The following is a 26,809-nucleotide window of genomic DNA, read 5'->3' on the forward strand; positions in this document are numbered from 1 at the left end:
TGTTCCATTTTTGAAAAAAGATATTAGTAGATGCTAGAGAACGCATATGCAGATAGTTTGATATTTTAAATTTATACACCAAAACAAAAAAGAAAATAGCCATATTGAACACAGGCTTTTAATTAAAACTTACTTAGTCGTTTAAAACTGACTTAGTTGTTTTACTTTGAAACCCGTACCGGAATTTATTTTGTCCTATTGTGACAGACTCGACACATGGATCTTCGCACTAGCTTTGGTCTGACGGTTAGTAATATGAAAATGTTACTGAAAATTCCATGACAGAAGTTACATGACAGAAAGTATTTGGATGTATTGGTAATCTGTCAGACTACATTTTGGGACGACGTGATGCTACCGCCTGTTTTAGACCTGTACAAACTGCATTAGCTAGTTGGCGCTGACAAGCTAACTAAAAACAAAGAACATAACAACAAATATCATCAAAACAACAACAAAACGTTTCTCTTTTGTCATGGATGAGGATTTTCTGCTCGCTATTCGGCTGCAGGAGCAGTTTGATCATGAATACCAGGCTTCATTATCTTCATCAAGTGGTACTGTAGATGATAGTTTCGGGCAGAGCAGTAAGAAACGGAGAGTGGAGGTAGCTGGAGGTGGTAGCGATGTTGTTCCCTACTGGAAACCGAAACCCCAGCTTGAGAGGCCAATGTCCATTGTGGACGAGTCCTGGGAGATGCTTGACCCTAGCCCCGACGTCAGGGCTATGTTTCTGGAGTTCAATGACATGTTTTTCTGGGGTAAACTTAGCGGTGTGGAGGTGAAGTGGAGCTCGAGAATGACGTTGTAAGTCATGCATGTTTTTGTTCTTGTTAACTCCCACAAAGTTGTCTACACAATAACACCTTTGATTTTTGTGTGGGATTTGGTTTGGCATGTCTGTAATGTGTCCTGCTCCTCTTGTTTTTTTTCTCTCTTAGGTGTGCTGGAGTTTGTTCTTATGAGGGTCGAGGTGGACTGTGTTCAATCAGGCTGAGTGAGCCTCTGCTGAAGCTTAGACCCAGAAAAGACCTGGTAGAGGTGAGGTCGACCTGAACACCATTCATATCAGTAACACCGGGAAAGGGCTTGTTGTAGGGGATGAAATTTATACAACTATCATTTTACCTTCCTAACCCCAGCAGTGAATGTGTGACAGTGTGATAGATTAGAGCTTGTAATCCTTGTAAAAGAGGACAATTTTCATTTTCTTAATCAGTTTATTTTTCCCTGGTTGCCACAGACCCTTCTCCATGAAATGATTCACGCGCTCCTGTTTGTGACACAAAATAACCGGGACAGAGATGGCCACGGACCTGAGTTCTGCAAACACATGAACCGGATCAACAAAGCCAGTGGGACCAAGATCACTGTAAGTGTATGTTCTTGAGCATTGAACTGGTAGTCCCATAAGAGACATTTTCAAACTTATTCTGTTTTGTGCACCACGTATACATACAAACCTTCAAATTTACAGTTGTATTCAGAAGTTGACATATAGTCATCATGGGCTTGAATGTCATGAGAATTTGGGGCTTTTAATGATTTGTTTGAACTGCTGTTCAGGGTGCAATGATTGAACAGCAAAGTAATCAAGAAACATTTGAATTCATTTTGGATTTTCTCTAATCCACACTGGATCAAAACTAACTGCATATAGGCCCAAATCTAAACATACAATCCCACTCATACTTGGTTAAATGTTCCTTAGCAATTTGCACCCTGAACAGATGTTTTTGGTAGCCATTAACAAGCTTCTGGTGTAATTCTGGCTGGATATTTGATCACTCCTGTTGGCATTTAAAACTCACTTCCTCTCATCTCAGGATGATAGTTTGGGTCTTTTTCCAGACCCTGCCAAAGCAGTGACACATCCAAAGTAGTGAAAATCTAAGATGAAGAGTTATCTAAGTGTCTTGGACTTTCGTATTGCTCTGAATATTGGTCAGTCCAGCGAGTGCTGGTAAAGAAAAATTACCATTTGGAGCGAATTGTGATCACTAACAAGAAGTTAGTACATGTATTAAAAGTTAAAAGACATTGTAGAACCTCCACCAGCAATTATTAAAATATTTAAGTGAATGCATGTATATATTTGAGCCTGACACTGTGTGGATTGGAGGAAATCTAAAATAAATTCAAACTTTGACATCCACTTCTTGTTTTTGAATGCTGTACCTTTATTCCATCCTGAAGAGACAACAGAAATCAGTAAAAGCTCAAAATTACATGGCATTCATGTCTTCATTCATTTTCATGCTGGGTTTTTTTAGAAAACCTTCAATTGTTAATGCTTCTACAGCAATTTTTTGTAAACCCATTCATTGGGGTGGCTGTAGCTCAGGAGGTAGAGCAGGTCACCTACTGATTGGAAGGTTGGTGGTTCGATCCCTGCCTCCTCCAGTCTGCATGTCAAGTATCCTTGAGCAAGACACTTACCCCAAGTTGCTCCCATCGGAGTATGAATCTCAGTATAGAGATGCCCGTACACGCCTGTGTATTAAGCTTTAAAACATTGTACCAACAAACAAGAAAATCTTGTTCATATATAGAGATGGTGCTTGTGAGAATGGGTGTGTTTGGGTGAATGTGGCATGTTGTATAGAGCGCTTTGAGTACTCCGGGAGAGTAGAAAAGCTGTAAGAATCAGTCAATTTACCAGTCTATTGGGCTTGATTGGTCATGTTTGACATCCATGCCCATTTTCAAACTTATGTCTTTCCTTTCTTTCATCAGATCTACCACAGCTTCCATGATGAGGTTGATGTGTACCGGCAGCACTGGTGGCGGTGTGATGGGCCCTGCCAGAAGCGTAAACCCTACTTTGGCTACGTGAAGAGGGCCATGAATAGAGCTCCTTCTTCTCTGGACCCTTGGTGGGAGGATCACCAGAGAACATGTGGTGGCACATACACCAAAATCAAGGAGCCTGAAGGATATGGCAAAAAAGACAAAAAAAACAGCAAGACCTCAGAGAAGAAGGCCACAGGAAGTGGCAAGCCTTCAAGTACGACTACAGGTAACATGCCCGTACACTCCTGTGTATTAAGCTTTAAAACATTGTACCAACAAACAAGAAAATCTTGTTCATATTTCAAACATTTTAAACCTCAATGAAAAATGTTCTTAATTTTCTGTGACAGCCTCAAAACAACAGTGATGTCATGCTTTGATGCCTGACCGCTTTTAACCATGAATAGATTGTTTCCACTGAGTAACTTGAGCATGTAAAATCAGTTTAAATCAAATGACCCCCTGCTACAGAACATGCAAGAAATATAAAAAATGGTATTTACTGAATTGGCCCCTCAGAGACTGAGCCACTGGACAGCTTTGGAAACATTAAGTGTGTAATTACTACACAATGAATAATAATAATAATAGTAATAACTTCTTTACACTATCAGAAAGAGGAGTTTCACTGGTTAGGCCCACTTAAGATCAAAGTGGACTGTTTGTGGTCCACAGTGTGAAATGAGTATGACACCCCTGATTTAGAGCATCTGAAATGATCACTTTACACTGACTTTATTGTCAGAAACTCTGGTCTTGTATATAAAAAGATATAATATAAGAACTGAAATTAAAGAAAAAGCAAACCAGGTCCACTTGAACTCAGTTACTGGATTTAAATACATTGCATGGCTGACTCTAAATTGTATCATTTCCTGTCCCAGGTTCTGGATCACAGGATATAAGGAACGTCATCCCATTTAGTGGGAAAGGCTTCATCCTTGGGGGGAAGTCTCAGGACTCAACGTCTTCCTTGCCATCTCCCAGGCCACCACTTCCTGTTGTGAAAACACCATTGTCCAACCCTGTCCCCTCCCCAAAGAAGTTCTTCACGCCATCGTCCCTGACTAAAAGTATCTCCTCTCCTGTTCACTCTAACAAGACTAATGGGATTTCCAACACTTTTACCTCAGTCAGACCATCCACTTCCATGGGGAAAAAGCCACCTGTAAAGAGGTCTGTCGGCAACACGAAGCACTTTGTCAACATAAACGGTTCACCAGTGAAAATGCCAAAATCCCAGAGCAGTAGTAGCAGCCAAGGAGGAGATAAGATCAAACAGAGTTCCATTGACGACCTTTTTAATAGCACAAGCCTCAGGAAGTCAGAGACCAAAAGAGACTCACTGACATCACCAAAGTCTTCCACAAATGCTGCTTCTGCCTCCTCTATATTTCAAAAACAACAAAATAATCATTTGACTTCCTCTCCCAGCACACCCAGTCCCAGCCCTAACATAACAAACCATTCCAAGGTCTCATCTGTAGTTACAACCGGATCCCAGGGTAGCACTTCAAGACCTGTACAGTCCAACTATTTTACTAAATCTGACAGTGACAGCACATCAGCGGCTGTGGGTAGGAATCAGACGCCAAGAAAGAGGGCGTGGGATGACCGCAGCAGCTCTGCCAGCATCTTTGACTTCTTCCAGAAGACCTTAGGCAGCGATTCAGCGACATCGAAGGAATCAATTAAGGCAAAATCACCAGCAGTGCTGCAGAGAACTACCAGTGCCACCACCACACCCTCCTCTTCTGCTTCTCTGCAGTCCTCAGTAGGACTGCACAGTGTTGCCTCCTCTTCTTCATCCTCCTCCTCCTTTGCAGTGATGGTCTGTTGTCCAGTGTGTCAAGCAAAGATCCAGGAGTCAAAGATCAATGAGCATCTCGATTCCTGCCTCTCTTGAATAAGGAGGTGATAACTTTTAGAAAGTCTGAATAAGTTTGATGTTGCACTAAAACCTCTTAACTTTGGATGTTCAATTAAATTTTATACTTGTTTGTTCAGTAAGACATGGCATAGTGATTTTAACGATTTTGACTATTTAAAGAATGACATTCTCCTACTTTCTATCACACTATGATTACTTCTGCGATTTCACTGCATGTCTTTATGTCTGCAGTAACAAAATTCCTCACTGAACTGGACTGCATTAGAAAACTATGACAGCAGTGTTTTGCGGAAGAACGTCAGTGTGATATTACCAGTTATGGTTTGAATTCAGAAACCGTTTTGTCTTAGCCTGCAAAACCTATTTTTGTCTCCTCTGGAAGTGGATATTATTGATTTGTGGTTTGTGTGTACCCCCACCCCCCAAACCTCAGGTCTGCATCTGCTGCCCTTCAGACAACCGGAGACGCCGTCTGATCTCTGCTGGTCTGATCTGTAGGAGTCAGGTTTCGCACTCACTAGCTATTTATTTCTGCAGGTCATCACATTTGCACTGCACCCAGCCTGCGGGGTCAGGTGGTGCAAGGACATTTGAATTTACTCAGTAAAACACTTCACCAGTGATATCCTCAGTACAAGAAATACTTGGATGACTAAAACATTACAGATTTCTACCTGAATATTTTTATTCATATGTTTGGGTTTTAATTGCCAAATAAAATATTTTTATTGGTCTGTTTGACTGAATATTTCAGTGTGGAGTGAATTCAATGCCAGTATTCAACGGTTGTCTTGTGTAATGATTAAATATCCAGAAGAAAGTGGTAAAAACTTTGTACCCTTTGAGCTAAATGCTTATCAGGTATTTGCTGTGCTTTTAGCACTGTGCTAACATATACTGATTAGCAGTAAACAATACAGATGAGGTGTGATGTATTACTTGCTTGATGATCAAGTGATGAGAAGACTAGATTAGTGTCTAGACCTAACCCTGTATTTGGACATTGACTATAAAATGCAATTTCTTTATGATTTTTCAAGATTTTTCAGTGAAAATAAGAAAAGAAAAGTTTAATCATGTTAAGGTAACAGAAACATAAACCAAACCTTACAGGCTTCCCCACAGAAACCACTGAAGACCAATTTATGTGTCATCAAGTCAATATTTAATCAAGCATGTCTCTGAGTAAATCATGGATTTTACCTGATAGTGGTTTCCTCAGCCTACATCAGACAAATGTCCTTTTGACCATTATATTAAGATCGCCAGCGAAAATGTTTTAGTTTTGTAAGACTAACATTATTTACTTAAATGCAGTTTACTTCAGATCACTTTAACCATCTGATCAAAAGTACTCTGGATAGTTTGGGGTTTTTTTTAAATAGCACAAAATGCTTTAGTCATACTCAAGAGAGAGAAAGGGAGACAGACAAGTGGGTGTAGCAGAGCTGGTGGGTAAGCAGAAAGACGGAGAAGAGGATGAGGGCAGAGGTCAGGCAGCGTGAGGCCAGCTGCTGATCATGACTACGCCCTCCTTTTCCTGCAGGAAAGACTGGAGCAATGCCAGGGGCGTCAACAAAGCATGTCGGCAGCAGCATGTCAATTACCTCAGTCTGCTGCTGCAGCTTTAATTGCCATCTGGCTCCACAGGCACAGAGGAAATACTGTTGGGAAAAAGGCAAGGGTGGATTTTATATTTGATTCTCAAGAAACTACTTTGCTTAAATATCTAAAATCTTGTACTTGAATGCACAACAGGTTCTACTGAAAAATACGGTAAACTCTATTCATTGGGATGAAGTTTGTTATTGCCAAATTACAGCTGACACTAAAAACACCACTGAAGATGCAGCTCTATGCTTTTAGCTATGTAAAAATGATAAAGAAAATATACAGTAGTTCAAACCAGACCAACCAACCAGAATCAAGAAGAAAGGCAATTTAAGCGACTTTGAATGTGGTATGGTTTGTTGGTGCCAGATGGTCTGGTCTGAGTAATTCAAAAACTGTTTATTTACTGGGATTTTCCCCACACCACCAACTCAAGAGTTTATAGAGAATGGCTAGAAAAAAAGAAAAGTTGCAGTGGCAGAAATGCTTTGTTGATAACAGTCATAAAAGGAACATGATTCAAGCTGATGTGAAGGCAAGATTATCTCAAATATGTTGTTTCAACCAAGATATGCAAAAAAGCATCTGTGAACATGCAAGACATCCAACTTTGAGTGGTGACAGTAACAAAAAACCACACTGGGTACCACTCACGTCGGCTAAGACATGAGTCTTAGGTGACATAAGTGGCACAGGTTCACAGAGGACAGGAAAAACATTGCCGGTTCTGATGAGACTTGGTTTCTGCTGTAAGATTCAGATGGTAGGGTCAGAATTTGGCATAGACAACATGAAATCGTGGCTCAATCCTACTTTCAGACTGCTTCTGGTAATGTAAAGGCGTGGGCAAATTCTGGGTGCATGAATTTCCAGCGCCTATTTCCAGCAGGATAACATCAAATAGCCTGGAATCTGATGTGGCAGAATGGGAGCTCTGCAGCATGGACGTACACCTGACAAACCCGGAGCAACTCTGACACTATCGTGTCAATATGGACCAAAATCTCAGAGGAATGTTTCGGGCACCTTGTTGAATCTGTGCCATGAAGAATCAAAGCAGTTCTAAAGACAAAAGAGGGTCCAACCCAGAACCAGCAAGGTGTACCTAATAAGGTTAAGGTGATCTAATACTTGCTTACAGTCCTTTCAGCACTGTCTTATAGCACATGCAGCAGAGTAAACAAGCAGGGCCTGGAAATTTAAAAAAAAGGACATTTGACAACTTGTTTTCTTCTTAAATCCTTCTTAAATATGATTATTTGAGTGTTTATATATAATAAAAATCTACTGATATATACAAATATTAGAATCTTTTACATTGAACTCAAAAAAACAGAAGCATGCAAATGTTACAACCCATAAATACACGAAACCATACAACAGTTTTAGCTGCTTGTATATACTGCTGGTTTAAAGACACTTTTGGAATTTGGTCTGATTTTTAAGTTTGTTTTATTTTATCCTTAAAAGGGGATTTGCCAACTACAGTGTAGGGGTTATGGAAGATCTGAAAGCAGCATTAATAAGTCATATTAGATTCACTGTTTTCTGTCTCCGTTAGAACAGAAAGAGGCTGTTTAATCACTCTAGCAGCTCCAGAACAGGACGATGTAGTGTAAACAAAGCTCAGCTGTGGTATTATCCGACCAGCCTTTGAGTTTTTTATTGCTAATGTGGCTTCCAAACTTTTTATAATTGTGTGTGTTGTGTGTGTGTGTTTAATTTATAATACCACTGTGTAGAATATTGCCACTGCAGTTACTGTAATTTGGTCTGATTCCATTCCCGTTTGTCACAGGGAGGAAACAGTCACCCCCGTCCACCGCAGAGGGCCTCTGAGCAGAGGAAAAATCCATGACAGCAGTTGTTAGTCCAGGCCAGCCCTCTTTCCTGAACTTCTGTACATTGACACGCTATAGGGAGCTAAATTCCTGCAAACACACCCCCACACACACGCACCCTATTTCCTTTCAGGTCTGTTGTTTCTCCCTGACAGTGATGCATTCCAGACATGCTCCAAGTTCAGTGCAATGTCACTCTGTTGGCTGCTGTTTGTTTAAGAGCTATTGTTTCATGTAGAGGTGCAAGTAATCCCTCTGCAGAAATCAAATCTGTTTAAACTTACTCTTGAACTGCTGTTTTAACAGCTTTTGCCATTTCATCAACTGTCACTTAGAACTTCTGCGGTTAAAAATATTTCATAATCTCAGCAGTGACAGCTTGTCCAATGTTCTGAAATGTACCTGTTTCCAAGTTAAATACACTCTTTTAATATATTTCTATTCTTCATGATGCTAAATCTTTCTAGTGTAGGGACATATGAGTATCTTAATAAGTTAATTTCTTAATGTTTTCATATATATCGCATACATTAATATATAATATATATATTGTATTGTATACCTACACTGACTGCTCGGTCTAGCAGGCGCAAAACACCAGGTAGACTGAGCAGTCAGCCAAGACTGCAAGACTAGGCTGACCAAGCTATGTACTCTAAGTTCAAGATCCATAGGGTTCTGGGGTCTATCACACCAGGCAAGACCCCAGGTGCAGGCAGTGTAAAGATGCCTCTGAGACAATTCAGCACATAACAGAAGGGTGCAAAATGATAGCAGCCTGGGCATACATGGAACACCATTACCAAGTGGCCGACATAGTATACAGGAACATTTGTGTGTGGCCTGGACAGGTCAAAGTGGGCGCCACCCCCTAGGGTGGTGGAGAATGACGAGCTAAGATCCTGTAGGACTTCCAGATATAGAAAGACAAAATGGTAATGGCTATAGTGGTGGTAGAGAAGCAGAAGAAGACGGCTGTAGTAATCGATGTAGTGATACCGAATGACAGCAACATCAGGAAGAAGGAACACAAGAAACTTGAGAAATACCAAGGGCTCAGAGAAAGAGCTAGAAAAGATGTGGAGGGTGAAGGTAACAGTGTTTCCAGTGGTAATCGGAGCACTAGGTGCAGTGACTCCCAAGCCTTGCGAGTGGCTCCAGCAGATCCCAGGAACAACATCACAGATCTCTGTCCAGAAGAGCGCAGTCCTGGGAATGGCTAAGATACTGTGCAGGACCCTCAAGCTCCCAGGCCTCACTGCTCAAGCTTGACGGATAGACTGCCATATATCTGTGTGTGTGTGTGTGTGTGTGTGTGTGTATTTGTTAAGCTTAACTAATTTCCTCAATAACAGTTGTTTTAGCGATTTATTGCATAATATCTCATATAGACAAAGACCGATATACAAAATGCTTAAAATCTACAAAGAAAAATACAACTGAAAATTTTGAGGGAAAAAAGAAACAGAATAAAGCTCCTTTGGTAGCTTTTGTGCTGCCAGCAGTGAGCTCAACATAAGCTGATATATTTAGACCATTATTAGCTGGATCCAGTAAATGACGCAAACTCATTGTGCTTTTCGAAAGGCAGATTAACACCACCCTGCTAGGGTTACATGCCTCCCTAGGGGGTTGCAATCATATGCCTAATCCTTTGATCTCAAGAGGTAGTAATGATGATGATGATGGTGCTGCTGGTGGTGGGAGCTTATAGAAGGACCTCTCTGTTTATAAAAACCCTGGACAGTACAGATTGTCCTTGATTGGTCTAAAAGGCTAAACTGTACAGCTGTGAATGATCAGCTGATGGCTAATTGTTGTAAGAGCACAGTTTTGGCGAGGAGGACAACGAGTACAAGGTTTTCACAAAGACATCCTGTGTTGTCTCAAAGTTATTAAATATGAATATACAAATATGAAGCCTGATTTAATGGCTCTTAGCTTTCTTATAGCCTCAGTTTCCTGTTCTTAGCTGACAGTAGTGGCACCTGGTGTGGTCTTCTGCTACTGTAGCTCACCTGCTTCAAAAATTTGACATATTGTACGTTCAGAGATGCTCTTCTGCATACTTTGATTGTAAGAAGTAATTAATGGAGTTTGAGTTGCTGCCTTTCTATAAGCTCCGTTCAGCCTATCTATGCTCCTCATACTTTGACATCAATAAGACAGTTTCACTCAGAGAACTGCAGCTCACTGGATATTTTTCTTTTTCGGAGATGGTTGTGAGGGAAAATACCAGTAAACAGGCAGTTTCTGAAAAACCCAAACCAGCCTGTCTGACACCAATAACCATTCCACATCCAAAGTTACTTAAATTGCTTTTCTCACACATTATGATGCTTGATTTATTTAGCCAGCTTTAATCTGTTGCATTTTTAACAAGGATGTATGAATATTAGAAGGATCTAAAAAATTGTGTTTGTTTGCTTATTTGTTCCCATTCTCCTGGTTATTTTTAATGATGTCCTCCATGCAGGGCTTAATATACTGGGAGTAGCGAATTCATATAGGTCTTTCATCTTACCTCGGCTACTAAATGTTAACTAAATGTTATACATATATATATACATATGTGTGTGTGTGTGTTTATTTATTATAAACCAGGCAAGACAAGCAAGGTATGAACTGTAAAACCAAAGGCACTGCAGATTTATATACAATAATAACTAAACATATGTCAAAAAGTATGTCCTATTTTATCATCTTTTTTACTCTCAATGTGACAGTAATATAAATATTTAACATTTAAGTTAAAATATGTAAGACTTGAAAGAAGTGACTGACACCATAAACCCATTCAAAAGTTTTTATTGGGTCAATAAATCAAGTTAGCACCAGAGTCATCTTATTATAAACATCTATACAATCTGACCTCTTCTTGAGTCCATGGGAGTCGCCCCCTGCTGGCTGGTAGAAAGGATGCATGTTTATTTTGACCTCACTTCAGAGGCTACATCCATCTGTCCAATAAGTCACACATAACATATCAGATAACATCAGAGAATAGCAAAACAGTCATTGTCACAAAACTTGAAGCAGAAAATATTTCTAAAAAAATGTTTAATCTAAAGTAACTGTCAGGTCTATCAAAATACTTTCAAATTTAGCATACTTTGAATAGTTTTGAAAGTAAATGTGTAGCAGAATGTTAGAACCTCATATATATTCACTTTCTGTGATATACAACGGGCCAAAAGAAGCACAAGTTATCATCAAATCAGCATTTTTTGGGGGCGACTTGCAAGCAAGTAAGTTCATGCACAATTAAGACCCTGACTGAGTCTCATAAGGGCATTTAACACTTTTAATGGTTATTATAAGAAGCACATTAGCAGAGGTAGAGAAAATAATTTTAAGATTTCATTAATTTCAGTAGAGCGAATAGGAATACAGGGCTTCAGGCTTCATCCATCTGCCTCTGTGTGTGTGTGTGTGTGTGTGTGTGTGAGTGTGTGTGTGTGTGTGTGTGTGTGTGTGTGTGGGTGTGTGTGTGTGTGTGTGTGTGTGTGTGTGTGTGTGTGTGTGTGTGGCACAGCACATGCTTCTTTCTTTCTTTCCGAGGAGCGTGTGTGATGCTTTTATGTTGATTTCATGGTTATTGTTGTGTTATTGTTGTGATCGGGCTGCAGGCTGGGGGGTGGAAGTAAGGCCCACCATCTGTCCTTTATTCGCACTATTGTCTTTCACACAGACTACTATCACGACCTTCAACCCCTCTGTCTACAATAGGTCACCTGGACACACTCTTCAAATAAACCAACGGACAGACATTAAAGTTTAATGCTAAAAGAAAATTTGGAGTAGAGATATTTACACACAATGTGGGATTTCTTTTTAAGTGTAGAAGCAATTTTTTACATATGTGAAACTTCTAATATTTTTTTAAATTCAGGGGTAAGCAGTTGTTCAGTATTTTTAATATAATCGTGCAATTTGTTGTATCAGAGTAGATTGTGTACAAGTAAGTGTACATTTGATTGCCATCTCATCTCATGTCTGTTTAAATTGTATTATTTATATCTGTTCAAAGATCTGTTCAATAAGATACACGATTTCCTATAAATATATGTGTTTTAAATAAAAGTCTGCATGTTTTATGCATATACGTGTTGGCAGGAAAACGCCCAGCAGCCACTGTGTTAAAGGACAGGAAGCGGATTTTACTATTCGGCCACGATCCGAGTTTTACAAGAATCACCAAAACAATAACCAGAAGTTCTTTTCAAAGTAAAAGCCGTCGTATAGAGGAATGGAATCTCCTTCCATTGTCATTGGACATGTACAACGAAATTCTGTTAACGCCACACCAACTGTTCAAGGATGAAAAATATCAATTGTATGACAGCAAGAATAAATAACAGACAAGAGGAGTATATACAAACAAGATGAATATATACAAAACTGGAAGGCATAAAATAGAGAGGCACACATTAGAGGACATGGTTGCAAAGTGCTTGAAAGTAGTGCAATGGAGAAATTGAGAAAATACCCATATGATTGTAATAGGATCTCTAAGAACAGCATTTAAATTTTGATTATTTTTCCATGTTTTTATTTTTTTTTTCAGTGCATGTGTTCTGTTGAGTTGTATGTTTGTAAAAGAAATACTTGCAGGAGTGATTTTTTTCTTGAGAATGGTATAAGATGTTATAATTATGATCCTAATTTATAATATAAGGGATACATCATAATAAAAAAAGAGGTGTGAGATGCAAAGCATCCACCTGTGGGAGAATTCTGCAACAGAAAAAGGGTAGTACAAATATAACTTCTAGGAAAAGAAAGGCTTCTATTAATCCTGGTTCGAAGCAGGACAGCATGGTGGTGCAGTGGATAGCACATTTCAGATATGTGGTTGACTCTTAAAGCCAGCTGCGAGTTTGCATGCTCTCCTTGTGCCTAGCTTGTATTATCCAAGTGGTCTCATCCCAAAGCATCAAAACATGCTTTTCAGGTTAAATGATGTTTCTAGATCTATCAGCATCTAAAGGTTAAACCCTACAATGGACTGGCGACCTGTCTGTCACCCAGTGACAGCTGGTATGGGTTCCAGCCCTTCTGCAACCCTGAATTGGATAAGTGATCAAGAAGATGGATGGATATTACAAGGCAAAGTTTTCACGCTTCTCCTTATAATATTACGGGCAGAAAAAAGCCAGTATGCTTTAGCAATTATTGTTTCTGTTGTTTTTGTTTTTCTCTCTTCCCACGTTCATCACACTTTTTTTAAGCTGATGTGCTTTTATTTTGACGATCATACCGGAATTCCAGCGGCTTCACTCGGGATAACTGAACGTGGCGTTGTTGGCTTCCCTGGGGTGAGAAAAGCACGGCTGTTGCTCGGTTTGTTCAGTGTGGGAGACTGCTGTGTGATAACAGTGTTTGTGGCGTCTTTGAACTGAAAAAAAAAAAAACAGGACTTTATAGACACTAGCTCTCCCCGCTTCGTAACACACAAGACGATGAATGGTAAGTCAACGAACGGCACGCTGGGGGGAATGGCCTGCATCGAGGGTCTACCGCCGCTGCCGAAGAGCCTGAGCGGGTTGCTGAACTCAAGCGGCGGCTCCTGGAGAGAAATGGAGAGGATGTACGTGAAGAAAACCATGATCCAGGACGACCTGAGCAGAGGCAGGAACAATGCCGATAACCTGCTGGCCAACAAGCCGGCCAACCTCGATGCAGCACTGGCTCTGCTGCGAAAAGAGATGGTAACGTTTTCAGAGTGTTTTCCTTTATTTGTCGACAGGAAAGTGGTCCGTTTACCACTGCTGGTTTAATCCTAGCGCGATTTACATTCACAACCATTCAACCAAAATCCCTAAAGAAACTGCAGAAGTTTTATTTTTTCGGCTTTTGGACAAACTTGTGTGCATTTTAGCTGAGAAATTAAGACTTTTTGAAAACAATAGTCCTTCGATTGATTCGGCATACAAAATTAACCCGTTCTACATTATATAAATAAATTATGAAGTTAAAAATATTGATTTCGATTTTTGCTATAGTATGTCCTGTCTGTTTGGGATTTTTGTTCAGTGAACATACAAATTATGATCACTGTCCATTGTTATCACTTCTGTTAAGTGTGTTTTCTCCTTGCTCTGTTTATTAAAGACTCGCTAGTTAATTAACTTAACATGCCACCCAACCACCTAGAAGCACTTGAGGATAAAAACGAGATTTTTTTTTTTAAATGGACTCTGGTGTTAATAACAGCCTATATAAGAAGAAGGGAAAAAAGGGGATCAGGAACAGCTTTGCATTGGATGAGACAAATTAAGCCATTAGGCTTGTGCTGATTTGGATTCTAAGCTCATTTTAATACCTTTTAGCTTCAGTATAAAAGTTTCTATTGTGACATACAGAAACCAACACAAAATCCTTCAGTGAACTAATACCTGCTATCACATTTGCAGAGATGTAATCAGAGTGAAACTCTTACTACACACTGTTTTACACTCCCTTGCCAGCAGCAAGGATTTTCATACCATGACCAGACCAGATTTCATTATTGAGGTAGATTCCCAGCAATCTTGGTTAATGCTTAACAATAGCTTGTTTTCTTATATGAAGTCACGTAGCTGAAAGAGGTTAAACTGCTGCTGAAACTCTAGGCATTTGGATTTATTTTTTTTTCTTAAGTCTTTCTTTCCTAAATCCCACTAACTCTTTGTCCTTTAGCCTTGGCAGAGCAGGTTCCTAACATTAGCCTTATTGCTTTGCTGCTGTTAATGTATTACTGTGGGGTTGTTGTAGTTAATAAGTTGTCAGTGTCCTATATTTTTAAAGACTCTAAGCTTGTCCCTGTGCAGTTTTAAAGAGCACAGTGTTTGGTGTACGTTTTAGCTGCCTGTGATATGCTTGACCACTGAGTGTGCCGTGACTCTAAGTTCAAACTGCACTGTCAGCTCAGCTGTGAGGTCAGCAGCAAAAATGCCCTTTACACACCGTCATCGTGGCCTTGACACACCGATGTCACAGAGTCAGCTGAGGCCACAGGCGAGGATTATTTTTATTACTTTCTTCTCTTTTTGTTTCTTTGTTAGAGGTTAAATTCAGTGACTGTTTAGGTATTTTACTTGAATAATTCCTTTACAGTCACTCTTTTGTTGCTTATCTTTCTGTTTATGTGCTAAACGGTTGAGAAATAAATCAGATTTTCACTAATGCCAAGTTATTAAGGTGATTTGCCAGACAGATGTTTTTGGAGCTAAAACAATGAATTCATTCATCTATATTTAAAAAATAAATTGGCTATTATGCCGGTAAAAGCCCCACAGGCCCATTTAATAATAAAATGGGCCTGTGGGAACCCTGGAAGATTTACTTCCTGTAGAAAGATCCTGGTTACTAAAGGCTCAGAAGTATAAGACTGAGCTTTTATTTGTAGGCGATATTGGCCACTGAAGGATGGTTGGAGGGTTTAAGTGGTGCAACTGGTGTAAATTTCATCATTTAAAGGAAAACTTGTTAGTCTCCATGTTTGTGTCCTTACACCCAGTTTGTTGTGGCACTACACTATAAGGGCACCTGCTATGCATATGTCCGCGAAGTAATTTAGAAAATGAAAGCAGAGCTGCTTGTTCATGGTTCCTGTAGCTGTTTGTGTTCATGTCAAGCGATTATAATCCCAGGTTATTAGACAAAATGACACGTTTAAAAATTTGTAGAAAGTTATCTCTGGGTTTCTTAATTATTAAACTGTGAACAATTAAAAAGGCAACAAGATGCTGAAAAGTAATATGATAAACTAATGAGTTAGCTGCAGCTGTACTTCCCCAGGTTTTTTTTTAATGCTAATCCCTATACTGCCCCCTGCAGGTGGGTTTGCGTCAGCAGGATATGTCCCTGCTGTGCCAGCTGTGGTCGCTCCACGAGTCCATCCAGGAGTACAAGGGGAGCTGCCAGGACCTTAGCGCAGCCTCCAGCCTCAGCATGATGGAGAATGGCTACTTTGACGAGGATGACGAGTATTACCCGGAGCCTGGTTCCACTCCCACCGGGGAACAGCCGGATGGAGACATTGGAGATGGGATGGCAACAATGGGGGCAGCCAAGAATGGGAGCGGCAGTGGCAAAGGGGACAGCTGGGACTCTTTTCGCGTTAACATCTGAGGCCTCGTTGTCAGCATTTTTCTTAGTGTGGATGCATATTTTTGGGTTGACAGACTGGATTAGACTGGAGGAGAAACCTTTTTGACCTCCAGGGAGTGAGTGGCTGGTGAGAGACAACAGACTATGGCGTCTCGTGGAACTGTAGAACTCCAGCTACCTTAAACACCTCCTCAGGTCAAACATCCGCCTGCTTGTGTTGCAGAACGTTGTTTCTGCAGCGTGACCAGGAGCTTCATCAAACTGCAGATCTGAGCGATCAGATATTTTGAGAAGTTACTCTCTTAACAACCTCTGAAACACTCAGGGGTTGGGATCAATTGTATCCAGCGACTCGATATAGTCAAAATTCGGCAATATATATATACACACACTTCTTTTTGTAAACAGCTTTATTGCTGCTTCTATGTCCGTTTGTTTTGTTAGACAGTCACTTTCTTTTTGGCTGAACTTTTTTTTTTTTTTTTAATTTACATATACAAAAATATATGAACAAAGTTTTATTATTTATTATATAATATAAATAACAAAATATTTGCTTTCCTGTTACTCTATTGACGTTTTCTACTGCATCGTTCCTCAACATTTACAGGTTGGAAAGAATCCCAGAAATCCAGAGCTTTGCAGTCAGCATTGGTGCAAAAAGATGACTGACTCTGTGGACATATTAATGGAGGCAGTGTGTGTGTTTCTTCTAAGTGGTGAAACCATTAATTTACATCAACCCCTTGGGGTCCAACCAGAAGTAGTAGTATGGAGAAAGAGATGAGGTCCTCATATCCAGTGAGTTTGTGTGCAGGTATGAGGTCTTCACCGTCCTGCCTTTAGGTGGAGCAGATATCTGCTCGGGAAATGTGAAATCTTCAGAATGCTGGAAACAGTTTTAACTGTTTGCAGAGGTGAAAAACCCCAAGCCCAGCGTGCTGTGTTGCAGATAGTGCTTCAGCACTTTACAGGCATATCAGACATGTGTCTGTTCTCAGACTTTGTAGTGTTCAGGACACATCTGCCTGAATTTAACTTTCTGCTTTAATATTAACTATCTTTAAGATACATTTACTTAAAGATTAAAACAGAGCTCAGTTTATTTCTGGATCTTGGTTTCATTGTATTTATCAATTTAAGTGGGGGTCCACCCCAGTCAAGGGTTGGCTGGTTCAAACACTGAACATTCAGATATTAGTTTCTTGAGGGCAGTATTAACATGAATAGAAATGCAAAGACTACCTAAGTTGAAACAAGAATTATTCTTCAAAAGAATAGAATAATAGAATTATTCTATTATGGATGATAATGAGCATTAAAAGAAATTATGACACCACATATAAATATGGCCAAGAGCTGAGCTGTGATCTGGTAGCTGGAACATTTTTCATTATGGAAACAAACAAAAAAAATCTACACGTTTTCTCACTTTTTCATGGTGCAGTTTGTTTTGTTTTTTTTAAATGGGACCTATTGTGCTGATATCACTTCCATGCTGGCTTTGCATGATTCACAGTTTACAGTAATCTTTCTTTGAGTTAAAAAAAACAAACAAAAAAAACAAACAAACCTTGCCCTTCATGGGGATTTCTTACTGACCTCCTTTTTATTGATTGATTTTGTTCCTTTTAGAAACATTTTTGCATAATAGGTCCCTTATAACTTTCTCTGGTCCCTGTGGCCTTCAAATATCACCCACAGTGTAAATAAACATCTGTAGCTCTAAACCTAGTAGCAACTATCAAATGAAAACCCGGTGCTTTATACTCTTATGCATCGAGATCTTAACCAATCTCATTTTAGCGTCATGTGCTCTGTTAAGTGTGACAGATGCCCGTGCAGGATTAAGCTCATTTTTAAGTCATCCTTGAGGAATATAAATCTGATTATTTCAGCATTTGGTCATCTTTGCATACGTTATAGGGGCTCTTTAACGATCTCTGCTTCCATTACAATATGACGGTGGTCATTAATTAGATTGTAACAAAAAAAAGTGCTTTTGTTTTTGCTTTGGTTGTTTGTTTTTTTTAATCAGAAGAACTTGCCTTCATTGCCTCATCTATAATAAAAAAACACCTAAGTTAAAATTCCTTCAATCTAAAATCTAAACAAAATCTAAAATCTTGACTGTTTAAGACTTTTGGATGTGAAAATCCTCTTAGTAAACACATGAATGGTCTACTCAGGCTTCCTAAGTATCTAAACTCTGCAGCAAAGGTCTCAGCTAAGCCTGTAGCATACAACACAGCTACAGACACAGTACAGCAGCTGTGCTGTCAATCATAAATTGAGTTTCTGAACTCACCATCGCTTTGAGACGAAATCGAGGGTTCATCTTTGCACAAATGTGCTCATATTTCGTCACCTGTCTGTACGTCAGTCCGCTATTTGAACACAAACCAAAGAGAGTACGCCACTCAGCACTGCATTTGGTTGACGTTGCTGATGTAGGCGGGATCTGGCTATGTTGAACTTAAAACTTAACATCTGGTGTCTTGACGAATGTCTTTAGGAGTTTTTTGGAGCTGATGAATGAAGGACATTTGGTTTGCTGTTTGAACAGTTGGCCGCCTTCTTCCCCACTCAAAGACCAGCGTTTTCAGTTGACTGAATTAAAATGTCACCGACCAGTGAAAGTCTAGAGGATTGATTTATGACAAGTATGTGAAGAGTCAGATGTGTCGCAATAACATGTGGATATGAAACCATGTTTCCACAAGCACAGTAACCCTTGATCTTCTAACTTCTCTCTAAAATCTGTCGACATCAAGAGTTTCTAACTGTTTTAACCGGAGTAGTCTGACATTTTGGGAAAATGTTTCAGTTACATACTTCATCTGTTAAACGTAAGGTCAAACCAGCACAATCACCAGATGGGGAAGTAGCTAGCATTACTATGTCTTACTGCCTCCATTTCCCAGACATGGATTAAGCTGAGATAGACCATAAACTTTTTCCCCTGGAGGTCTTCCTAGGATTTAGTCTGGGAGGAGGTTTAATCCGTGTTGGAGAGTAACAAAATCCACTGGCAAGCACTTTTAAAGTTGCTACTTTGATATAGTTTTGTTATCCATATAACCTGGATCTGGTGTGTAAAGTAATTAAAAACATTACCATCACATGGGGACACAAAGTGAACAATGGTTGATTGTTTATTGAGCAGGATGAAGTTTGGGGTGGAGCAAAGCTAAACTCTGTCACCATAAAAGGATGCAAGTTCTTCTTGAGGTTTATCATATATCTTTTTTTCCTGATCTAAGCTTGGACAAACCTTTTTTTTTGCCTCTTGCATATGTAACTACTCACTTTCATTCTGAACCTTTCCATAATGCATTTGCAACTTTCTGACTAGTCTTATTATTTAAAAGAATCCATTGACTTTGGTTCCAGTGTTCTGATAAGTTGAAATGATTGTTTTCTGTTTCTCTCTGTTGCTTTTTATGATCCACATTTAGTGAAACTTAACTTTGTCTGTGAAGTACACCTGTATGCGACTGCTGCCAACGTTTCTAGTCGGATTACACATTTAGGGTCAGGTAAAGCACCTGTTTTACTACTGCAGTCTACTGCTAATCTGAAGCCGAAAGCACGTTTGATTAAACAGTTTTAAACCACTGACGTTTAGGACACGAGTCACATCTTGATCCCAGGTTTTCTATTGGATGTCTACCCAATTAGTGCCTTTTTATAAGATGTTCAAGATGGGAATGAACATATACCATAAGTCATATGAACTGATTGGCCTGTACTTTGGTTTTTAAAGCTGCTACATGTGGAATTTGAAACATAATGACTTTAGCAATCTCACAAAACTCATTCTGAAGCTGTGCCAGAAATAAATGAATGTCATGCTGACATGTCGCTCTCCTCCAACTCCAACGAGTCCCTAATTTGGATCTGTTGTTAATTATACTCTTCTCTGTCAAAAGATTGTTTGGAATTTTATTGGCAGGGATGCAGCTGTTGGGAACGGTGTACTGCTGACACCCACTGAAATTTGAGTTGCTCTAGCAAAAGTGAGACATCTCTCTTCCTGTTTTGGTTGATGCTTTGAAGAAATTGTACACCTCAAAATAAAAGGAGCCTAATGTATGGTGGTTGTTTCTTCAGAATACAACTTTAAAGTACACGTAGCAGTTTTACCTTCAAGAACTTGTATCAGCCTTAAAGTCAGCTGAGGCATTTGCAAACCGAGCTAGGTGGTGCACTCCTCACTTGTTCTTCAAGTCTGTTTTTTGCACTTTTTTGTGCCTGTTGCTGTGTTAAATCCCCAAAACTACGACTACCTGACCCTCTTTGAGTTTGTCACTACTACACAGGTGCATGGTGCTCTTTGTACGCTTACACTATTGTAGCTTAACCCAGCACAAGAGAGCTAAGAAGAAGCTTTAAATTGAACACCAGCAAATTGTACTTAATATTGTACCATTGCCACGTGTGTTGCCTGTTCTGTACACTAAAATATGCCCCTTTTTCACATGATTATTGGATGTGTAACATGGAGATTTCATCTCAGGGTAAACTTAAAAAAAAAATTGTTGTTTTTTTTGGGTGGTTTTGACTCCTGACAAAATAGCATACTTCCCTTAAACAATGGCTCTCGAACTACAGGTGAACAATGCTATGTCACACCCACTTACAGTGAGTCATAATTATGATTCAATGGTTTGGTGCAAGTCTCATAATCAAAGGGCAAACTTTGTACCAACTTTGAACAATCAGGAGGCGAAGACGCCAAGTACAAAACAACCACAAAAGCTTGACATAGTTTGACTTAAGTGCGGATTGCTGCTGCAATTACGGTCACGCCTGAGCGTTCACACCCATGCTGTAGTGGTTGTGAAAAGCGTTTTGGAAAACCTGGTGAGGGTTGTGGCATTTGAATGGAGAATAACTTGAACATTACTTCCAATGAGGAAAAAAAAATAGCTGAAGGTATGTAATGTGTGTGCACCTTTTCTGCAGCTGACCAAATCTGACCTGTCTCCAAACCTGGGTTTGAAAACGTGATTGAGCCAAGACCGTTCATTATTTTACAAATGACATGTTTATCAGTAGGCTTGAGTATGCAGATGTAACCTATTGAGGAAATCAGAGAAGTAAATGCAATTTCATTCGTGTTTGTACTTTATATATCTTATCATAATCATTCATTAACTTGCTTTAGTGAAAAGAAGGATTTTATGTATTGTTTTTTTTTAATAAGTAACATTCAGAGAACATGTGAAGGCTGTGTTGCCGCCATCTATCATTCCTCCTGTTCTCTTATCCATGAATGACCACACTGCTGTTTGTTTGGACAGTACTCTCTCATAGTTATACTGTTATGAATTTAATAAAGCGGTTCTGTACTTTTCAGGTTTTTGGAGTGATGTTTTTTTTATGAGGGAAATATTGATCGTGCCTTCATACTTTTAAATTAAACTGACATGAATAGCAGATCAACAATTAAAGCACAGTTATGTTTTAGTAGAATTTAATTTGATATTTTGGGGAGATATGGGAGCTATGGGTATATTAATGATGCAGATTGTACCAGATCCAATGACATCCTCTCCAGGTGTTTCTGAGATAAAGCATTCATAAGGATTGTGAAAGTGAACTTATAGGAACCACGTCCTTAGTTCCATGACACAAGTGGCTGTAGATATTATGCTCTTGGTTGTGTTTTCTATCGATCTCTATTTTCATGTTATAACTGAAAAACATCTGGAGAGCATTTCATTACATCTGGAATAAACGTTCACTTGGATGCAAAAATCAACAGGTTAGGTTCATCAAAGGTCAAATCTCTCTCATTTTTAAGTTATTTCCCAGGCCCACCTAGAGGGATTTATGTATATTTTTTTAACATCCAGCCCAAAAGTTAATTTGGACTTGGGGCTGAACTGATTAGATTTTGGTCATCAAATTTTACTATGACCTCACTCCTGAGTGCGAATAGAGAGAATTTCAGTGCATTTGGAACAAATGTTTTTGGAAGTAAAGGTTCGAATATTTCACCTTCTTAATCTACTTACTTACATACTTTCATGTTTGTAAAATTTAATGTTCTAATGAGATTTTTGACCGTTGGTCAAACACATAACTCAGGAACAGAAGGAGGATTGTGACCATATTTCATAATTGGTATAGTTCACTGAATTGGTAGCACCAACCTTCACATTATACATTTCATTTGGACAGACTGGCTGGCAGACACCTGTAATGTGATCATTCTGGTTTGAGCAGAGTAGCCAGCAGCTCTGTGGGGCTGCAGATGCTTTGAGTAAAATGCAAATGTCAGCATGCTGACAACAGCAATGCTAAATCTCTATTATCTAGCATAGTATTTTAATACACTATCACTCAGTATAAAGCCCTAAGCACACTGCACAGGTAAAGTTGTTGAGGTTGTATTTACAGTAAAATTTAGAGTATGCATTAAATCTTGTAGTGATACTTTTATTTTTATATATTTGTTTTTGCTTCAAAACCTAAATTGTGCTGGTGAAACATTTAATGTGCTTATGTGTGCACAAATACAGCCTGCATCAGGAGATTTTCTGGAAAGCAATTCATTTCAAGCTTGGTGGTCTTGTACTACCATCGTCCTAGGCTAGGAAACATCCTGTGGTACCCTCGAACATATGTTCCAAATACTGCTCTAACCTAAAAACTTTAATCCACTTGTGGCACGACTGGATAAGTAAGTTGCTTGGTCTTTAATTATTATCTCAATCTGTTTTGAAGTTGTTGAGACGTTTCACTTTCGATCGGTGTTACTGGCAACCTGGCAAACTAACAACTAATTATGTAGGTATGCCACAAACAGGCTAAAAAAATAAAACATTTACATTTGCACTATTTACACCCAAAATCTTAAAAAAAATAAATAAATCCAGCTAATACTCTAGGAGAAACAGCTCTTTCACACCAAACTGCGCTTCCTTGCCATCTCCCTGCTGCCCTACTTATTTCTTGTTCTCAATGCATCTCACTCTGACCTGCATTTAAATGCACCAATCTGCATTTTGGTCTAGAGTGGCTGCCATGCCTGTGCAGTTCCAGTGTAATTGATCATTACTGCAGCAGGATGTGGTGGCTTTGATGTAGCAGCTTCTCCTGCTGGGAGGTTGGGATGAATTACTGATGATGATAACACTGTTTATATTTTCATACTCAGAGTCTCTATGTAAATTCTCACCAACCTCCCTGAGAGACTTAAGAAATGGGTCATGCAACAATATCTCGGTTTCATGCAGCATGTGCACCATTTTTTCCCGTAGCCTGTTATCACAATTGCTGTGTATTTGCCCAGTGTGGTGTTTATCTAAAAATCACATGATCTGACAAATCTGATGGCTACTTTTTAAAAAGTGGACTCTAGATTTTCAGACATTATTTCAAACATGTTAGAATAATACAATTAAAGCACAAAGAAAATAATGATCAAAGTAAATTACTTGATGTGTTCACAATGGAGTAAAAACAAGCATATGCTTATTTAATCCTACCCTATCCTGCACTCGGTAATCACTTTACTTCCTGTTTGTATCCTGCTCTATCAAAAATCCTGCATTTATTTGATTTTATAAACCCAGATATATGTATTTACAGATATATACAGATGTACACACCTATCAAAAATAAAAAGTAGCAGGTCAAAGCCTTTTCCCCCCATTACTTCAAAAAATTGTCATGCTTCAGTTCATCACTCAGTCTGTTTCGCAGCTTCACTCCACATAGAGAGATCAAAAACTTTTTATTACATACAAACACAGAGATGGATTAAATATAACTCCCCCCTCAAATATTATCCACCATCCCTGTAAAAAATGTTTTGGATATTGTGAGGAACTAAGTAAGTAGGAAGTAGTTTATTGTTTTATACAGAATTTGTACAGTGAAAATGAACCACACTGGTGAATTTTATTGTTTTCGATTTTAAGAGTAGTGTTATAGATAATCCATGATATTTTGTAACCATTATTGTGGATTATCCTTCTGATCCTTTTTTGCAATATAAATAATTATGCTAGTAGTATTTATAAATATTGCTCCAAACCTCTAAACAGTCATCTGAATATGGTGTAACCAGTGAGCAGTAGAGATTGTAGTAGAGTAGTGATTTCTGGATTTCTGTGTTTTATTTTATGCAGTTTTGAAATACTTCTCAAAACTTCACTATGTATATGTTCTATCTGAGATTTCTGACTTCGCCTGTTATCACATCAAGAAACTTATTTTCATTAGTGTCCATCCCATGTTTTATGAATCAAGAATGGTGTATTCCTAATTCACAAATATCAGAATTTTACTTTTACTTACTTTACTTTTTTTTTGTTTTTTGTGCTGTCAAACCACTTTTGTACTTTGCACATTTTCTTTAAATTTGCCAGGTGTCCCCCAGGTGTCTGTACTGGGGCCAAATCTTTTTATAATTTATGTAAAAGATATTTGTCAGCATCGGCTATATTAAAAGGATTTTTCCCCCAGATCGTTCTTGTACGTTCTTGGGGAAATTTAAAGGAGCTACTAATAAGTGATAAATGAATTAAACAGTGCATTTGACCAACAAGTGATCGTTTGAGGACTCTTGTATTTGCCTCGATGTTTTCCATTTTTATTCTACAAAAAGAAATACTTTACTTTTCTCAACACTGTCCTAAACTAAGCATTAAAGTACATTTTGCTCAGTCACCCAGCATTACAAGAAAATGGGTCATAATATCAAAATGATTTACATCTGAGTGCATTAAAGAATGATAATCCCGTATAGAAATCATATTTTAACATTAGTACAAGTTATTTCATACAGTGAGTTACAGTATTATTCATTCTATCCAAACTGAAAGTGCAGTTTATTACTGATACATGCTGGTGATGGTTTAACCTTTGAATTTCTTGATTTTATTAAAAGTACATTTTATTCTCTCTTTCTTGTACTATGCTGTGTTTAAAGTGTCTTATAATTAATTTTGCCAGATCTAATCTCAGTCTACAAAGCATTTGTCATTTAGCAAATCTTTGTGAGATGTTTAGATTGTTTGGCACTTATCCTTTCGTGTCCATGGCCTTCGTGTGCATATCTTTGACTACAATTGCTGGAAATTCCTACATGGTATAAATTTCCTTTATACAGATTCCAATAAAAGGCGGAAAAGCTCAACAATTCCATTTATTGGAAAAACAGACATAACACATGAATATGACCACAGTTCTAACAGAACAACATTTCTGATATTATTTATTTATTTAACCACCCAATGTAAAGGTAAAAAAAACAACAACTGTAACATTTTGGGCTTTAAATACATCGATCCATATAAACCAATGGGCCAAAACAATACAATTGCATGCAGGTGACCTGAATAGCAGACTGTGCTGGAACAGACATGATCCAGAGGCTCCATGCCATATCCCCTTGAATCTGTTGCCAGCCTCCTCTTGTCAGACATCTCAAAAGGTCCTGTCTCTCAACTGTGATAGGTCGGAGCTATTGTGCGGCGTGAGGGCCCGCTCATATAATGCCAGGCAGGTGGTTTTAATCTTACTCAAATTGACTTTTACAACTGAAATCAAACATTTTTGTATGTTTCTCTGTGTATTTGAGGACTGCCACATTTACTTTAGTAATGAATTTAGGGGGGGGAAACAGTTTACTTCCACCATTGCATGATCATATTTTGTTGTCATTATAGCAGCTCCCACAGGTAAATGGTGTAGTTGCGCATTTGTGTTAATTAAGTAATGATGGAAGTTTAGTGAGTCATTTCATTATTTTTACAGTGCTATTTGATGTCCTGTTTTTCTGGTGTATTTTCTCTGTGTGAGCATGCTCTGCATACACTGGCCTCAGTCTGTATCGTTCGAAGCTCATGTTGTCTCTCTGTGCTCCGGTCTTGTGCAGGCTGTGTGAGCGTCTGTTAGGAGATTACAGCAGATTAACATAATCCAGACTGAGAGAGCAAATCCAAGGTGCGCATCACTCTCTCTACAGGGAGGGATGAGGCAGATTGCCACATCAGTGGGATCGGCACAAGGCAAACAGCATAACAAACATCGTGAAAGCTGTGTTTATAGTGAATATTACAAAACTAGTGGTGATGTTTTTGAGTTAAAGTTGCCAGTTGGTATATTTCTGCTTCTAATTCTGTAATTCTGTGTTGTAATATGTGTTTTTCTTTGCGTAACTGACGCCCACAGAGTTTGTTTTTGTTATACTGTGCTCCTGTGCACTCCTCCTTTCCTTTGTGTTGCTCTTTTCAGTCCACTGATCCCAGTGAGGCCAGTGCATACCACACTTGTTTGTGTTTCTGGCCTTGCTCCGTCTTTTTGAAAAAAAAGCAAATGACTGCAGGTTTAATACACAGCCTATTTCCTGGTAATGTTGTATTTCCTCATTTGAATATGCATAGTGGACCTCATCCAACTGTTCTGCTCCCCACTGACATCAGGATTTCTCCTGAGTTTCAGCTCTTGTCTCTTGGATGCACTGAATCTGAATTATAATGTCATTCAAACATTCAAGCTAGATCCTATCCTGGCTTTGGTGATTTCCACTGTGAGGCTAACTTTGTGATCTGCAGTGATT

The 26,809-nt window shown here is 38.9% G+C and overlaps 2 protein-coding genes across 2 annotated transcripts; both read left to right on the plus strand.

Annotated features, from left to right (window-relative positions):
* The first annotated feature begins 28 nt into the window (after positions 1 to 28).
* Positions 29 to 5,087, plus strand: sprtn (SprT-like N-terminal domain). Its single transcript, XM_006805663.3, has 5 exons — positions 29 to 807; positions 942 to 1,041; positions 1,244 to 1,372; positions 2,737 to 3,019; positions 3,678 to 5,087. Exons 1-5 carry the CDS (start codon positions 476 to 478, stop codon positions 4,697 to 4,699), a joined length of 1,866 nt encoding a protein of 621 aa, XP_006805726.2. The 5' UTR covers positions 29 to 475; the 3' UTR covers positions 4,700 to 5,087.
* An 8,343-nt stretch (positions 5,088 to 13,430) lies between these two features.
* Positions 13,431 to 21,591, plus strand: fam89a (family with sequence similarity 89 member A). Its single transcript, XM_087852080.1, has 2 exons — positions 13,431 to 13,847; positions 15,958 to 21,591. Exons 1-2 carry the CDS (start codon positions 13,599 to 13,601, stop codon positions 16,249 to 16,251), a joined length of 543 nt encoding a protein of 180 aa, XP_087708206.1. The 5' UTR covers positions 13,431 to 13,598; the 3' UTR covers positions 16,252 to 21,591.
* The last annotated feature ends 5,218 nt before the right edge of the window (positions 21,592 to 26,809 follow it).

The sequence above is a fragment of the Neolamprologus brichardi genome, chromosome 15 (genome assembly GCF_056152115.1).
Source record: "Neolamprologus brichardi isolate AB-2024 chromosome 15, ASM5615211v1, whole genome shotgun sequence".
Classification (NCBI taxonomy): Eukaryota; Metazoa; Chordata; class Actinopteri; order Cichliformes; family Cichlidae; genus Neolamprologus; species Neolamprologus brichardi.